This window comes from Micrasema longulum, unplaced genomic scaffold, assembly GCF_059751315.1.
Source record: "Micrasema longulum isolate JH-2025_06_02 unplaced genomic scaffold, ASM5975131v1 h1tg000297l, whole genome shotgun sequence".
Lineage (NCBI taxonomy): Eukaryota > Metazoa > Arthropoda > Insecta > Trichoptera > Brachycentridae > Micrasema > Micrasema longulum.
Genome location: NW_028277501.1, coordinates 11,838 through 30,519, shown reverse-complemented (window position 1 = coordinate 30,519; position 18,682 = coordinate 11,838). Strand labels below are relative to the sequence as shown.

General features: G+C 35.0%; 1 protein-coding gene across 1 annotated transcript in view; it reads left to right on the top strand.

The window, feature by feature from the left end:
- The window catches only part of LOC148282771 (protein held out wings-like), a 129,209-nt gene extending 110,727 nt beyond the window's left edge, over positions 1-18,482 (top strand). Inside the window, exon 2 of the mRNA XM_088224564.1 lies at positions 17,182-18,482. Coding sequence (XP_088080690.1) covers positions 17,182-17,381 — 200 coding nt within the window. The 3' untranslated portion in view covers positions 17,382-18,482. The remainder of the gene's footprint in view (positions 1-17,181) is intronic.
- The last annotated feature ends 200 nt before the right edge of the window (positions 18,483-18,682 follow it).

The following is an 18,682-nucleotide window of genomic DNA, read 5'->3' as shown; positions in this document are numbered from 1 at the left end:
TTCATTGATTTTTCTCAATCTTTTTTCTTTACATTCGTGTCAATCGATTAAAACGTCAATAATAATCAATGGTTGTCTAATCAACATTAAACACGATTATCTTTTTTTTTGCTTGTTTGTCCGTGGCATGATTTGTACTTTAAGTGTCGTAAAAACTATCACTGCAGTGAAAACATCTCAAAAAGCTCTTTGATCCAGAGCAGAGGTGAACTTTTTAAAAATTTCCTTTAGCTGTCACAGTTGACCGTGTTCCTTTTTTGTCACTGGTGACAAGCCACAGGTAGTACCTACCTCAGGCTCAGTGGCCATTGGAATTTTTCTTCCAGAATAAGTTGCGACTTTTAAACATGTATTAGATTACAAAAATGCACATTCTTGTAGATTGTTTCTAAAAAACTTACATTAATTTTTAATTTAATAAGATAATATTTAGTTTTATTATATATAAATAATCTTAACACTGCGGAATATTTACTAGTCTGAAGATCTCCATTAGAGGGTGAAAGCGCTAATTGGTCAAATAAATAGGTGGAAGTGTACCAAGTATTTTTATATTTAAGTTATTATAATTTACAATGAAATCCCATCAAGAATTGTCAGTAAATAACTCAAATTAAATTAAATCAATATTCATAGAATCACTCTGTAAAGCGCCTTCAAGGTATTTATTCCGAAAATTGCGCCACACAAGGTATCCATAATAATATTAATACATTTATTTACAAACAGCTGAACACAAACAATGGGAAAACAAAAACAACAAACAATATTCAGATAAAAATAAAGCACGGAAAACAAATCATTTAAACAATAATTCTATATTGATTACAATGATGATTATGTCAATAAATTCGAGCTTACATTTACGTGGCATACCCAAGTATTATGTTTAAATAAAATTAATGAATGTTATGATGATAAATAGTGTTTGAAAAATATATTACATAGAAAATGTTTAACAGATTCTCGTACATACGTAATCAATCTGTAAGTGCATTTTGCAATAAATCTATTTTCTAGCGCATTCGTTATAAAAGACTGCCAGCAATATCGAAGGCGGTTACTCCACTTCCTTTTAGGGACTCTTCTAGCATATTCTTGTCATGTATCGAGACTCCTTGTACTATTTCTTAATTAAGAACCGACTACTCTTGACTTTTATTATAATATAAACACATGCACGTAGATATTATGCAGCAATAGTCACGTGAACGGGGCACACCTGAAACGTAATGAATCGCTTTGTGCCCAGAATGGAAAAAATATAAGCAAATTCGAAAATCAAATCGGGAATAATCTCGACAATCCTTTATTCGATAGTTTTGCCTTCTGTTGTTCATCCTAACTATTGTTTTATATAGCATTGCTGCACCCGACACCTGGAAGATGTGATTTTAAAAATAATTTTGTACTATAGTTTTATTAGGAATTGTTACCATACCTCAGTCGCAATTTGCCCTTCAATAACATAACCCAGAAGAAAAAAAAAATTCAACCTGTGTGTTCATTCAAATATACACGAATTTTATGATTTTTTTTTAACTCTCTGTCTACCGAAATTCAAAAGCGGCGTGTTTATTTTCTAATCACGGAACCCCTAAGCACGTCTCTATTTTTTTTTGTATGCGTCGGTAATCGGCATTACACAGAAAAGTTAGTTTTTAACTTTGACAGCTGGCTTCTGGCTGGTTTGTTTGTTTTGCAGCGAATTCCTGTCGTCCTTATAAATGATACGTAAGGAAGGTTTTAAACATATTTCACTAAAATTAAATAAATTCGTTTAAATAAACATATATTGTAAAATAATTACACATTTTCAATTAACTTTGTCGGTTGGGTTTGAGACCCATTGCTTATAAAAAATAAACGTTAAATAATTTCTTAAGTATAAAGAAAGAGTTAATGTCTTAAGGCTTTCCATTTCTTGCATTTTTTAAAACAAATAACTTAAGGAAGAAGGCAATTATCTTAATTTTTTGCCATTTTAAATGCAATACATGCATATCTTAATATATTTTATTGCACTTACAACGTACCTATCTACAGTTTACAACATCGCAATATGAGAGTGAAGAGTGAAGTGGTTTATTAAAAAAAAACTAGCGTCTTTTAATAAAATATTTTCATTAAAAATTGAAATTATTGCGTATAATCAGTTTTTTTATTAAGAAAATATCGGCGTATAAGTTATCCATTATACTTTTAAAATCAGCGAATTGGATAGGACGCCGATTTACCACAAATTCCACAATGGACAATTCAATAGACAAGACAATATAGTCCTATTCCAGCTCCGTGAACAGCCTCGTCCGCGCGGGACAAGACGATGAGACAATACAAGAACGTAGTTCGTACGCACGCGGAACACTGAAAATAAATACACAATGCTCGTTATGAGCCGATTTGCGTAAAAATAAAATTATACCAAGATGTATTTGGTACCTTGGTAGCGATATGCACGCGCCGAGCAAGTGGCTATTTTCCTACTAGGAGATTATAAACGTGTCTGTGCGCGTTCACACGAGGACAACGCAGCCGCGCTCGGTGGTGGGTGTAATCCATTGTCCTACGGAGATACCCCGCACATCTATCTATCTCTAGGACAATGTTTTGGTCTATTGTCTCGTCCTCCAAATTTTCGTTCACACGAGGACAACGGGTTTGATGCTGGGACATTTTACCCGGAATGTGTATTTTAGAATGAAATTTAACTAGAATAATGTTTAATTTCATTATTGTCTCGCACGTCGCGCAAGTCCTCGCAAACAGACCGCATGTTGTGATTGTATGCTTTACCAATAGTACAGTTGCTGGCATTGTGACAAGAAACAGCCGAATGTAATATCTCTATAATGATGTGAGTTAACATTGTATGAAGAGAAAAGACATTTGCATTCAGTGTTGCTAGCGTACCTTTGCACGCTTGGCTTTTAATTTCGCGGTACGTATTATCGTGATTATCATTAAGAATCAACATTATTGCCAAGATAAACATGTCGCCATCGCAGAAGCACTCGACTAAATGTTCGCCATAAATTTTCATTTTATTCTGAATGACTGGATGCGTAATTTGATGTGCATAATATCTTTAACCGATTATTTTATTGACCAACAAGTTCCACTGCCACAAAAAGGTAATACGAACCAAAGAGAAAACAAATATGTTTTTAAATTTATTTTAAGGTCTATTTACAATTTTATTTGAAATAAGCTATTATATCTTAAGACCGGGGTTTGTTATTTTTTTTTATTTTTTAAAAAAAGAAATATTTGCGTTCTTATGATTTACCCAAATATTTAATTTTGAGGCCCATTTTCAACGAGTTGTAAATAACTCACTATTAGAAAATGGAATCAAGTTGGAGTAGAGTGGGATTCGAACCACGGACCTTTGGCCCGTGAGTCCGAGACACTAGCCACGGGACCACAATCCGACCGTTATTGTTATTGTGAATTCGATGCATTTAGTACAACATTAAAAACAGTATAAGAAAATATATATTAATAAACTCATGTTCTTGGTCGATACGCAAAATATTTGACATGAATCTATTTTTACCTCCGGTCTCTAGCCTGCTGGCCACATTCATTGCACTGCTGGACATGGGCCTCTTCTGAATTTTTCCAATATTTTCTATCTGCTGCATTCTACGACCCGCAAGCTGGACATTTCATCTATCCATCTTTTTGGGGGTCTTCCTACGCCTCTTCCTAGCCTCTACTTGTAGAAATTCTTGAATCTTATAAAATATTTTACTGCCAATATGAATGCCATGTCTACAAGTTCAATACAGCCTTTAAATATTGATAGCCAGGATGGTCAGGATTTGGCAGAATCGAATCATACGTATACTTACGTCACACCGTTAGACTAGAGAGGGATAACTTGGAAGCTGGATAAGGAGAAAGAAGAGGACCAGGATAAGCCGCATTCAGCAAATCATCAAATATTTCTGAAATCTTGAATGATCCCAATACACCCGAAGAAAAAAGTTTTCGACGCATGCGTTCTCCCTGTGCTCACTTATGGGTTCGAACTATCACCCATTAATAAAATAATCTTACCGAAGCTTAGGTTGACGCAAAGAGCGATGGAAAAAAGAATGGTAAACATCTCGCCCAGGGATCGCAAAACATATCAGTGGATCAGGGAAAGTACAGTTACGGATGTGGGAAAAAGAATTGCGGAACTAAAATGGAATTGGGTCGATCATGTTTCTTGGACGTCGGATGGTAGATGGACAAAAGTGATGGACTGGAGGCCGAGAACAGGACGCAGAAGCGTAGGGAGGCCCCAGACTGATGGCCCGACGACATCAGAAGAGTTGAAGGTTCAATGTGGCAAAGGGTGGCGGCTGACTGAATTGTTTAGGTCCAAACGAGAAGCCTCTGTTTAACATAAATATAATGCCATTTTAATAAAAGTTTACCTCAAATTAGCTTTTTGTTTTATTTTATCTCACCAAAAAGCCACAGAAAGTGACTTGGTGGGATTTTAGTTTTGAACTTTTTTCTTGTAGCAAATTATTTTTCTATGTTTCCTTGACTTTTTACAAGGCATTTTAACCATGATTCTCCTATTTATTTTATCCGGTTTTTGGCCGGCACTTCTGTTTTATGTCTTTATCTGCAATCAAATTACCGATACGTTCAACGCAAAGTGATAGGTTAACAATGAACGTTCATCTCATATCTAATCTACAGTGACTCCCGTCTAATTATCTTCTCGCAGTCTTAATCGAAGCCTGGAATCTTAATCGATATGTTTACATCGTGTCATTTATCGTGGACCATGCGGGGCTTTATGCCGGATCTCCCCTGTAATATTTAGTTAACAGTGTTGTAAAACTGGATCATTACCGGTACACATTACATTAGCATCCCGGGAATGACGCTATCACGACGTAATGCAAATCTCGAGCGACAAGTATGGTCATTTGTGTTCTGCTTCACACAATCGCAGATCTTATAAGGTAAAATTGCGCTTTATTATTGTTGCCTATACTAAGCGCTATACCGTCTCTCCAATCCTAGACTGATCTGTATCCAGTCTCTTGTTTATCGTCTCTCATTCGCGGTTCAGGATGAATTGTCGTTCATTATGTTGATCTAATCATCCGTCAATGTCAGATATAATATTGTACATGCATAAATATGTCGCGAAATATTATCTCGTTATTGGAATTAGATCGTTTATTTATTCGAACAAATGATAATGTACGAAGAAACATGGCTACAAATCTTGTAGATCGTTCATAGATTGACCTTATAAGGCTTTTAATATCTCACTTCAAATCGCACCCATGTAACATTTTTATCTGCAAAAACGAAGAGATTAGTCATGATTATCAAAATCTTGATTGCTAGAGTAATCATGGTTTTCATAATTTATTATGGCTTTTTTTTACGGAAGTTATATTTTGATTCGTGTTGTGTTGTTATTTTTACCGGTGCAGTGGATTGTGCCAGTGTCCGGCATGGTTATATATGTATGTTGTTAGGTTATCTTTTATCTACCGGTTAACCCACAATCTTTTCCTTAAACGGCTACATTTAGAAATGCTGCCATTTCTCGCAATTCTTCCACCTCGGTGCCAACTTTCTATTCGTACTCAGTTCTATATATGCAAAACTTTTCTAATAACGAGTATACTGCCATTGTGATATTGTACATCGCTGTACCTATGTATCCTTCTTCGAGGGCATTTATTTTAACTTGTCTTACTTTAAATCATCTAGACCTAGTCGCGTGTCCTTCTTCTTCTTTAGCCTTATTCTCTCCACTGCTGGATAAAGGCTTCTTCCAAACGTCTCCATTCCTTCCTATCATCCGCTTTTATCATCCATGTTTTGCCGGCAATAGAGGCGATGTCTTCGACCCATCTTTTCTGTGGCCTTCCAGCACTTTTTTTGTTGGCCCATGGTCTCCACTTCTGGGTGTCCGCCTGTCATCATTTTGCCTCGCCAAGTTTCCTGCCCACTGCCATTTCAATTTCGCTGCACGATCCACGATATCCACGAACTACAAACAAAACGAAATGACGCGTGTCCTTTTCTGTTTATTAAACCATTTTTATGTATATATCCATTCTTTGATTTTTCCATTTTCTCCCTTCATTTAGCAGAAATCTCCTTAATTTTAATTGCAAATCAATTTACTTTAGATCGAATACCATTGATTGTTTGATGTTTAATCCTCAATGTCAATTATTTTCCGAATTCAACATCCAGATGCGTCAAGTTAAGTTGATGTGTTAAAGAAAGTGTGATTTATAACAGCAAATGGGCAAAAAAAGCCTAAAATTATAGAGAAACATGATCAAACATAGAGAAGAATGTGAAAATAATGTGTGAACCGGTAAACAATAAAATATTCTGAAAATAAGGGAGATTTATTGGAGGTAAAATATGAATAAAAATGATTGGAGGATATGGCGTTTTTTGTAGTACATAGTGGATATATTCGTATTTCCTTTGATTATATTTATTTGTTGTGAAACAGAGACCCTTTTAACACCGCCACGCACAAATGCACTGTAAATAGCACATAGCTTCTTAATTGAATAAAGTGATTCGTGCATGTTGTGGGAAAGAATACATTACAACTTTTACCGTAAAAGCACTAATTTGTAAAGTGGTTACTTGCATAATGTATTTGTGTAACGTATAACCCTTCTTTTCTTTGGTCTATGTTAAGCCACAATGCACAATCGAGATTAACGTAAATATGTTCTTATATACACCGCAAGACAAATAAATTTACGAGTTCTCAAAAAAAACTAAAATTGACATATAATGAATTATTCTTGATATTTAATTAGTTTTTTTTATATTGTTTGACATATGTGATGACTACTCGTTATTTCAAGGTTAAAATAAAAAATCTTACTCATGAATTGTACTTAGAAATTGCCATTATATATCAGGTATCAGATTACCCGAACCTTAGAGACCCATAACGGTTCATTTATGGTCGAGTGTTTGTGATGGAATAATAAAAGACATGTTATTTTTTAATTCATATTTAAGAAGAAGGTTCTTATCGCTTTATTTTAAATTAAAGTATTTTACATTTAAACATATTTATAACATTTAAAAATATTTAGTACTTAGTGAATTCACCTTTATTTTTTATAACATGTAAAATTCTATTATTTAGAGAAGCGTAAAGCGAATCTAAAATTTCTGATGTTATTTCTTCTTCCCAAACTTGAATTAAGTTTTTTTTTAATTCCTCAATGTTTTTTGATTTTTTTTTCCCGACTTTTTTTTTCATAATCGCCCATAAATTTTCTATCGGGTTCAAATCAAGGCTATTCCCGGGCCACGTCAACGATTTTAAGCCAATTTTCTCCTTGAATTCATTGATCTATAAAAAAACAATAAATTATTTATCATGTGGTCACAAAATGCATTTAAAAAAATATATATTTGTACTCACAGTGCGGGCTCTATGGCACGGCGCAGAATCGTCCTGAAAAATTGGGTCCGCGGTATACTGCGTAATGTCCTCGATTGTTGGAATAATATGTTTTTTTAACACTTTTTTGTACTGAATGGCATTCATCGTACCCTGTACAAAATTTAGAGGTCCTAAACCGTATGCTGTCATGCACCCCCAAATCATCACGTAGGGTGAATGTTTAACGGTTCGAGTGACGCACGACGGATGATATCTTTCCCCACGTTTTCGTCGAACTATCTTTCTGCCGTCTGGACCAAAAAGGTTGAATTTTGATTCATCAGAGAAAACAACATTTTGCCAATCCTCCAAGGTCCAATTCTGGTGCTCTTTCGCCCAATCCAGTCTAGCCTTCTTCATTTTGTCCGTGAGTAATGGTTTCTTTGCGGGACTCCGTGCTTGGAAACCATGCTCCAACAGCCGCCTGGACACTGTTTTTACTGAAAATGTTGATGTGCTGGTAGACTGCACCTCTGCGTGTATTTCAGGTGCCGTTAAAAATCGATCGCGCATAACAATTTTTTTTATTAAGCGATCATCTCGGGCAGATGTCACGCGCCCCCGTCCGCTTCCTTTTTTCCGTTCTATGGATCCAGTTTCTTGGATTTTTTTTAATAAAAACCTCACTCCACCTTCTGAATACCCAACTCGACGAGATATTTCACAATTAGATATGTTTTCTTGCGACAATGTGATTATTTTGGATTTTATCGCAATCGACATTTGCTTTGCACTTTCCATGATTGTTGTGTTATGTTCACTCAAACGCGGGTAAAACAAGACTGTTGAGACATTTTAAAATGTAAATATTGTAGAAAGGTGACACATAGTGTCCTTAATTTATTAAACAAAAGAAAGATGTATCGATAAAGGATTTCTTAGAAAAAGGGTTAAAAGGGTAAAGTCAAGGGGCGCGGTAGCAGGTAAACTCGTAATTTTTTTTGTCTTGCGGTGTATTCTATATAACGGCCTCGTGGTGTAATGGTCAGCGCGCTTTCCTACCATGCGAGAGGTCTCGGGTTCGATTCTCGACATGGTCGAGAAATATTTATTTACAAGAGTGTTTTTACACAGGAATATTTCACAATCCCTGGACTGGGACCTGAAGCGTAAGACCGTTCATCTTACCTTCATTTAACAAAAAATATTAACATTTTAGAGAAGGTAATATAGAAGTCTAGGCATCCACAGGGATAATGACCTGCCATTGGCTGGTTTAAGTGGCCAGTTTACACAATGTGTAACATTTACCATTCTGCCTATATTTAAACGTCTATATTCCTTCGGCTCTTCTATTTGTTGACATTTGTGAAATTAAAAAGCTGAAACCTTTATTGTTGCGAGTGAGATAAATTTGATTGAATTATTTCACCCACATTTCAGGCGACGCCTGAAAATATTTTTCAATTGTTATACTTCTTCTTGGACTCGGTGGATTCATCAACAATGTTTTGAGTTTGTCCAAATTTTTGTAGACAAGAACTGGATTAAACCCCTCTGGGAGCTGTTAATATTTAAATATTACAACAGACACGAAGAACATTTTACAGAAGGGAATATAGAAGTCTAGGCATCCACAGGGCTTATGACATGTCATTGGCTGGTTTAAGTAGCCACTATACACCTATACACACTGTGTGGCATTCACTGCCAATTCGCAGCCATTCACAGCCAATGAAATGTCATAAGACCTTTGGATGCCTAAACTTCTATATTCCCTTCTGTAAAATGTTTTAACAGCTCCCAAGGAGGTTGAATCCAGTCCTTTTCTTCAAAAATTTGGACAAACTCAAAACATTGTTGAATACCTTTTTGATTTGACTCATTTTTACTTTTGTATCTAGAGTCAGAAAGGTGAGTCTCGTCAAAGGACTCTTTTATTATCTCCACCTTTATTGTCTTGTTATGTGAAGAAGTTTCCGGAGTAATGATTTTTTAATTTGTGGGCAAAATGTATTGCAATAATTTGGTTGATACGCTTAGTGACTTTCATAATGCTGCTTTCACCTTGGTGACACTCATAACTCTTTGCGCCCTCTCCTCGGGTTATTTAACGGCTTTTATATCTACCAGTGCGACAACAATACGGACGTGTCATTGTTATGTCGTCGCAGAGAAAGCTCATAGAGACTTTATAATACCATTCATTAAAATGTTTAAACCGACGCTACGCTAAACGTACTAAGATAAAGTATTTTGCATTGCGTTATACTAACTATTTGAAATAAAGGTACATAGAATTAAGAAAAGTCCAGAAGGAGCGTAGAATCATATTTGAATACATCGGACTGTGTCCAAAAAACACCTCACTTTCGCCGCGCGCATGCGTGAAGTCGCCGCGTAATTTTTCCAGATCGCGAAAAGTATAATCATAACAAAAATGTAAAATAATTATATTTTTAAATAAAAAGCAATTTGGTAATGTATCTAGAATTTTATTGTACACGCGGAAACATTGATCGACACAACAGAGTAGATAAATAAGGGGTCATTTAATAAGAGTAATTGAATTAATGAACTTTGAACTTAAATATGAAACTAATTTTATTTTACATAAAGCGGATATTTTTATGTCATGTTAAATAGTATTTGATGCCATTATATTTTAAAGATAATGTCGGTCAAATGTCCACCACGGCGTTGTTTAATCCGAGAGGTCCAATTTTTCTAAGTTCTCTCATTAGATGAGCAAAGTAGCGTAAACATTTTTACTACCCTGGCAACACTAGCAAAATGTCCATTTTGTTTTCTTTGACAATCTGACAGGATGGGAATAATTTAATTTTTAAGTAATGCATTTACTACTTACACATGCATTTTCTACTTACGCATGAAGTGTGATCCCATCGTGTTTCTTTTTTATCCCAGCAGTATTTCTACACTTTAAAACGACACAACACGGCATAGTTTGTCACGGCAACAAGGCGCCGTGGCGCAGTTGGTTAGACGGCTATCTGTGAAACTGGCGTCGCGGGTTCGATTCCCGCCAGTTGCATTGGTCTGGGTGTTGTGGTGTATTTTTCATTACCTTCTTCCATATCCCCTCTATTCCACCTGCTGACAAGCCTCAAAATAGAGGCTTAGCGGGTTATTCCTTTAAAAAAAATAAAAAAAATAGAATTCAAATCGGGAGTTGCGTACTTAGCGACGCTGACGTCTACAAAGAAACTAATGGTCAAAACGTTTCGTTTCGTTTGATGCGCGTACGCGATTTCTGGACTATTCTTAATTTTATGTGTACGTTGTATATTCTTTTAACAGTTTTAAGATTTCTTACAAATAAAATGTTCTCAATTCTGCTCACCTGTTAGTGTTTTAAATTGTAAAGAATAGATGTATTATGTTTGTTCCTTTTTCGACTTTTCTCCGTAAAATTTTCCTATTAAAAAATCGATATCAAAGTACGTTTACTCACTTCCCTAAACATGCTTTAAATACGACATCAATTTGACTTACTCACTTAATTAGAATATTCATGTTTTATGCATTTTTCATCATAAAACATTCGCTTTTCTTGTAAGAATTCATTATTACTTGTATTTATGACTTAATTCGTTATACAGTCTGAGCATCCATTATTCATGTGCCGGCGCTTGCGCCTTTTGAAACATCACGATATTTTCTGCTAGAATAAACAATTTAAGAGCATTATACACTTGACCACGAACCTCACAAAACACTTAGTAAACTCGTCTTCCGTGTAGAAGTATAAATTGTGTAGAAATGTTTGCGATTTGACGTTTTCATGCCGCTTGCACCACTCAGAAAACTCCCAACAGAAGTTTACGCACGTTTGTTTGCATTTTATTTGAAGAGTATACAAAAGCTCCTGTAATAATATTTAATTCTTGCTACGATTCGTTTATTTACTCGTATCTACATACGTATATAGTACTTTATGTGTATCTTTTCCTATTGCATTAAAAAAATCTCACACGCGGTAAATTAATGTGTCCTTCTTCTAAAGTGCATTAATTAATTCGTTTATGAACACGAAATTGATCTTCTCGATCGAATGCTGGAATTGTCTTATTTGTTTTTCTCTTGCAAACCTTGACAAAATGTGTAATACTTTTTAAAGGAAAAAGTACAGTTGTGAGAAGTCAGTAAGACGTGAAGCGCAGCGGAATAATTGCATAATCCATATTATGATGTTCACATCAAAATTATTGAATCAGTTCAACATCGATTTTTAAGAAAGATGGGCTGTAGGTTGGGCTTATCCAGATACTGATATACGTATAATGAATTAGAAACTAGTTTAAATATATCTTCTCTTCAAGACTGTCGAAATAAATCCGACCTTCTAGTCTTATTTAAAATCTTCAACTCACTCTTTGATGCGCCTAAACTGCTGAGCTCAATAAAATATCCCAGCTAGAAACCTCAGACAAAACTTACTCTTTCATACCGATAACCATAGAACTAGCGGTTTTCATTCCCAGAAGTCTGCCAACAAACATACCAGTCTTGATTTCTTTGATAACAAGTTGTCTTCATTTAAACGATCACTGAATCAAATTCAATTAAAAACACCTCTCTCCCGCTTCCACTCCCACCAAGTCTTTCTACTTACCTTTATAATATTTTTCTATGTATAAATATGTCCTTAAAAGTGCCCATTGGGCGTATATATAAATAAATAAATTATGGAGGCATCTTAAGTTCGCGTCATCACTCTAAGTAAACAAGAGCCTGTTCTCACCGTGCCTTCTAACTTCAAATCAAGTCATTTCATTTAATTTTCTGCAGTACTGCTAGCATTTATGATTTTTCGCAAAATATGTTTATCATTCAATTGTTATTATAATTAATGATCCATTTTGAATTGATTTTCTTAGAAAAATGACGAAATATTGAATTATATTTCATACCCTGTGATCATTATTTGTTATGCCATCGCAGCTCTTAACACAAATCACGACTGGAACATTTAAAATACATTATTTGATTATTTATTTGTCCCATAGTAAATACAAGCTTTGCTGGACAGTATTCAAATCCCTTCATGAAATGGCTCCGAAATACCTATCGGACCTAAGTATTAGAGAAAATACATGTCAAAGAAAATCAACTCTTAGGTCAGCATTTGATTCAGTCAGATGAAAACTAGTCCAAATTCGGCGCTGCCCAAACACTAGATTCGGAGATCGTGCTTTTGCCGTTGCCGGCCCCTCTGCCTGAAACCAATTGCTTTCGAACTTACGAATCATCGAGAGTCCCAGTCAGTTCAGATCCCAACTACAATCTCACTTATGTAGTTTACCATACCCTCAATTTTAAATCAGAAAACATATTATGTAACTTTAGCTCAGTTAGAATGTAAGTTTACGTATGAAATTGTAAATAAATTCCTTCTTGGGATGGATGCATACTTAAAAAAATAACGTAAAATTGTAAAGCGCCCTTGTGGTGAGTTTTTACAAAAATGGCGCTATTATAATAAATCAGCCAAATATTATTATTATTATTATTTTTCATAGTATATTTTACTCGTGGTTCACCTAAACACGGAAATCGAATAGAGATATTATGTCCTTCTATGCAACAAAAATAATCTAGATACAATGGGAACAAATGCAGTATCCTATGCAGGGAAATCATGATGAAGGAAACTGAGAAGTTGTGGAAGAAGAGCACATGCCAAGTGTCCTTAATTTTTTGTTTTAAAAAAACATAAATGAAAACATTGGATACATTGTGAATTGTTATTTATTATTATATTAATTTTATTTGTCTATTACGCAATGTATTAGTAAAAGCCGGGTCTCCCTAATAAATTGATTTGATTTTTTATTCTTCCCTACTCATTACACTAACTTCAGAACTCTGTACAACCACTTGAAGAAGTCTTATACCCGTATGCGGAAACAAAACTTAAGGTGAGGAAAGTACATTATAATTTTATATGCAGATAATAACCCGAAGGTGACGACAATAGAATGTACTTTCCTCACCTTAAGGTTTGTCTCTGCATACGGGTATTAGTCACTCTCCTCTCTTCATAGTATAGTGTGTTTTTTTTTTATATATATTTTTATTTTGTTAATCTTTGTTTTTAATTTTTGTATAAAATTGTAAGATTCAATATGTCCATGTATTTATAATTTTCTCAAACTTAACGGTTTTGGGTAGGTAGGAAGAAATTGCCTTAAGGCAATATGCCCGCCCTTATATGTATATATATTTTGTATATGTATATAAAGTGTCAAATAAATAAATAAATAAAAGAAGCACGCAATATTATAGAGGAAGGGAAGCTATCTTCTCCTCTGTGGGGTAGACGGGGTGTAGCACGTAAAATAACATTATGGGTCTGGAATTTTCGGCAGTGGTTTGGAAAACCAGATGTAGCAATTTTTATCAGAATGGCTCAGGATCGCCGGAGTTTCAAACGATGGTCGCCAGCCTCCGATAGAAGCGACACGAAAATAATATAACATTAGATACTGTCGCACCTGAGGCCAGTAATTAGCTTTCGTTTTCGGCTTTCCAATGCATTATTCCTATCTACAAATAATCTAAACTAATTTCCGATTTCGTGATGACCTTTCTATGCAGCGCTGATTTAAATCTCCGTGGAATGCAATATGGCCGCGGGCGGGAAACGAGATGGCAGATGACAGAGGTCGACCTCCTCGGAGACGACAATTGATCTCAATTGGAGCAGGTCAGGTTTCTTCTCGGAAATCGGTCCGTTGTATTGTGTATCGGTTCGTTAATCGGCTCTTATTGTTATTAGATTATTTTGCAAATAATCGAATTTTCATTCAAACAGTGCACTGTCACACGCGTGTGAAATTTTCTTTGGCCACTGATATTGATGGTAGCAATTAACAATCTTCGAGTACTGAACGGCTCGTGAAATCTGTTTATTTTTGTTGCTTACAGTTTACGGTACAAGAAGACATTGAGAGTACAACTTCGACCACAGATCGTAAAATTCTACTTTAGAGCTCCTAATTGCTTTTAAATTACAATTATGCCAACACGTCTTTCCTACCATAAATATGTACATTGATCAATACGGAGGCATTATGGTTGTCACCTATACGTATGTCGTATAGTATCGAAGACTAACATCTGTGTCGTTTGTCGATTTCAATATTGTTAGGAGTCCTTAATGTCCATAATATTATTACTCTAATACAATGTAGTCAATGTTGCCACTGCTAGCAATTGAACTTACAAGTCGTATATCAATCTATTCGTACATTTTATGACTAATCAAGATAACTTTCTGCTCTAGTTAACGTTATTATTCATCCCAAGTTATACCAAATGTGCTGGTTAATGTATGCATAATTTAATTCCTTGCCAAGACGTGATAACCGATCCACTTCACGCATAGTTTTGACGTTCGTCCATTTCGACCAACGCATTTGCGTTTTTGGAAAAAAATTGGCCAGGAAAAAATTCATTATCACAATCATTCCTTTTCCGCACCTGATGGTACATAGGGCACTGCATTCGCATACCAATCGCAGCGTATCTTGATCATCTTTGCTACATGAAGGTAAGATGATTAGTTTTTCGCTTCAGGTGCCAATCCAGACTATGAAATAATATTTAAGTGGAAAAAGACCTTTTTCAGCCAGGAATCGAACGCGAGACCTCTTGCATGGTAGGTAAACGCGTTGACCACTTCACGACGAGGCCGATTTAAAAATGGAAAACTGAAAACCGAAAAAGTTTTTTTTTTTTTTTGTTAAAAGCTGAACTGTAATTTTCTCAGGGTGTGTTTGATTCAATATGTTATTATTGAGAATTATAATGAGAGCGCTCAGCCCTTCCCTGAAACTTTCTTCAGTTTTGCATATTCTCTATCAAATTCTTTTCAACTAATTCAGCAAAAATGCAATATTTCATTACAAAATAACACAACAGAAAGTTTTAAAGCTTTCATTGTACCCACCACTGCAGCATAGTCACTTAATACACACGGTCAGTGCATTCAGCTTATTCTAGTTTCGCTGTATGACAGTGAAGGAATACAGCGTTAGTTCCAAATTGGGACCGCGGCCATACTTCCCAGACCCTTCTTTGAAAGGCAGAAGAACGTAGTAATACAAACAAAATATACGACACAAAATATACGACACAAAACCCCTGTGGTGGATGTACTCGTATCTAGGAAACATTCGAAGAATTCGCCCGATGCAACACGCACTCAAATAACGATAGAAAAACAATTCGTATTCTGAAGCGCATAAGTAAAACCCTAACACAGATTCCAACATGACCCTATCGAACTCACCCTAAACTCCCCCGTATCATAACGCCATTGATCCCATTGATACATTACATTGATTACGTTAACATATTATCTTTATGCTGGTTTTCTGCTTATCGTTTTCTTTCTTAGCCTTTCTTTGTGATTAGAGTACAAAGTTCTCATTAAAACGTCGATCTATAGTCCAAATAAAACGTTTTACGGCCAGTAAAACATGTATTTTAAAGTAGCGGTCGTTTTCCCCTTTCATTGGCCCAAATGGCCCGCTCAATTACATGCGAGTAAATCTTTAGAAGAATTTATCGCATCGTCATTAATTAGATTTAATTAAACTCCGCCAGGGCTACCAGTCTTAATAACTTTAACTTATCACAGAATGACAAGTTGATAACTGCTTTTTATTAAAAGATGTGCAAGTAAACTATGATACGGTAGCTATTTTAAGATACTTGTATTTATTTATTTAATAATGTCCAAGTGCCTTTTAAAATGTTATTTTTACAGCATTACCGTCTTATCAAAAAGTATTCAAAAATTTAATGCCTACATATAAACTTTTGATGTGATTCACAATAATTATTTGCCCTCTCCTATGTGTCTAGGTCAACATATAGGTTTTTTTTTTAAATCTTTATTGCGTCACAAAATACTAGGTATGTCATTATTACGTCAATACTAGATCATCGCATCGGGTCGACTACTCTGAGAAGGTAGTAAATAATATCTGTTATGTTAAATTTTTTAAAGTTTTTTGTTTTGTTGTTGGTTCAAATTTAAAACAAAGAACTGTCGTGAACATATACACCAAAGCCATTAATGTTATTTCCTTGTATATTTTTGTGTCGAATTGGTGATATTCCAATGATCGTTTTCGCCCCATAATTCTAACGTGCTAAAAACACCCTCCACCCCACAGAGTATGCGGGTCGGGGTCGTTGTTATTTTAATCCGTTTTCCTCGTTGCTTTTTATCCTTTCGGTTCGGGGTTACATTCGACCCTCGATAGGGGTCACGTGACGTCACCAATTGACTCCATTCAATCAACCCGCACACATTACCTCGTCAATTACTTAATTGTGGGTTTGCTCTTTTATTACTCCGAATTTTTTATTGATTTGAATTCGAATTTAAGTGGCAAATTTCAACTCGTTCCTTTTAATAATTACTTTTTAATTTTGAATTACTGAAACCGTTTTAAATTTCATTGTGCGCAGTATGTAATGCTGTATTTGTTTATTTAAAACAAATAAAGTTAATGTAAGTTACATTGAAGGAAGGTAGTAAAAGAGAGTATGACAAATAAATTAATTATGCTTCAATTGATATTTATGATACAATACTTCTTTTCTTTGTTAAAAGTACAAAGCAAAGCGAAGGTTTTTTTTTGTATGCTTTTCAATAAATTTGTGTGGATGTCCGCTTCGTTAGTTTAGTTATTGTTTTACATTTGTACAAATACTAACTGTAATGTTCTCTTTTTTTTCAGAAATAGCAAAGGTCCGCGCCAGCTTATTCCAAATAAATGGAGTCAGGAAAGATCCATTGGTACTTCCAGAACCAGAGGGCATCGTCACAACACTCACCGAGAAAGTATATGTACCAGTAAAAGAACATCCAGATGTGAGTACTTTTTACTTTCACCTGTTATATTATCATATTAATTATTATTCGTTATGTACATTGTAAATATTGACACCCACGCCAGTCGTATCGTTTACGAATAATTATGCAATTGGCTGAATTCGTGTGCGAGTATTATTTAATTCAATTATTTTTTTCCGACATATCACTTTAAATCTAAACCTGTTACCAGGAAATCATAATCGGAGAAGAGTCGAGCTTGTTTTTATCACTACTTCGTTTGCCGAAATATGTATATTTGTATGACATCACACCCTTGATGTGCACGAATATTCCGTGACTCATCACTCTATTCCGTATCGTCTTCTCTTCGACCGTGTCGGTGTTCGGTACACGATTCTGGGGAATCGAAATCGATACGAACTTCAATTTCTTGTCACATACCGCCTAGCCACATTGTGCAAGAATCGACTTGACAATTTCCAGCTATTGTACGGCCTTTTGTTTCTTTTTTAGATCATATTCGTTGTTAGCCATGCATGGTAGCGTCCGCAGGTACCAGCCGAAAGTTATTAGCGATGCCTGTCGACGGTCCTAGACGGTTTTTTATTCTACAAATCGACACACCCCTGATCTTTGTTGTCGCAATCGTGTCTCGTATGTCACCCGTTATTATTTCCGAAATGATACAAGCGAAAATCATAATTTTGGTAGTACAGATTTCGGTGTTTTAAATTAAGGCTATTATAATTGCGGCATTCGTGACAGAGCCCCAAACCTATGAATTACCATTTAATCCTTATAGCCAGCCAGTATGACAAACATAAATAAGTACCGCCGTGGTTGTGTTTTTTGCTACAGCGTCTTAGTAATATTATCGTTGGTTACAATATCTATTATTTTGACCCGAGGCATTCGTTAGTCACTGGTTTCTGCAATTATTTAATTAAATACGCCACAAAACATCTACCTCCGATAACTCATATTTTTGTATCATGTTGTTTCTGCGGATCGTATGAATAGGGAAATATCACGTTTTTTTAAAAACATTTTTTAAGTAAAAAAGGTCTATGAAATACTGTTTTTTGTTACTTATTAGTTATTATTTGTTCCTGACCGTTCAAATTTGTGTAAAACGTTGTCACGAATCTTGACGTCACAACTATCAAGGCCAAATATGTCGCGTTTTTCTAGAGACGTATTAAAAAAAAATATTTTTAAAATTTATATATGAAAACATTTCTCCACAGTATCCATATTGATTTTAAAAACACAATTAATTATTCTAAATCCATTTCATTTTTTTTTTTTTTTTTAATTCTTAGTATGTGATATTTTCCTATTATGAATAAAAATTGTTTTGATGCGATCTTCAATCGATAGTCGGTTACCATTTTTTTGTAAAA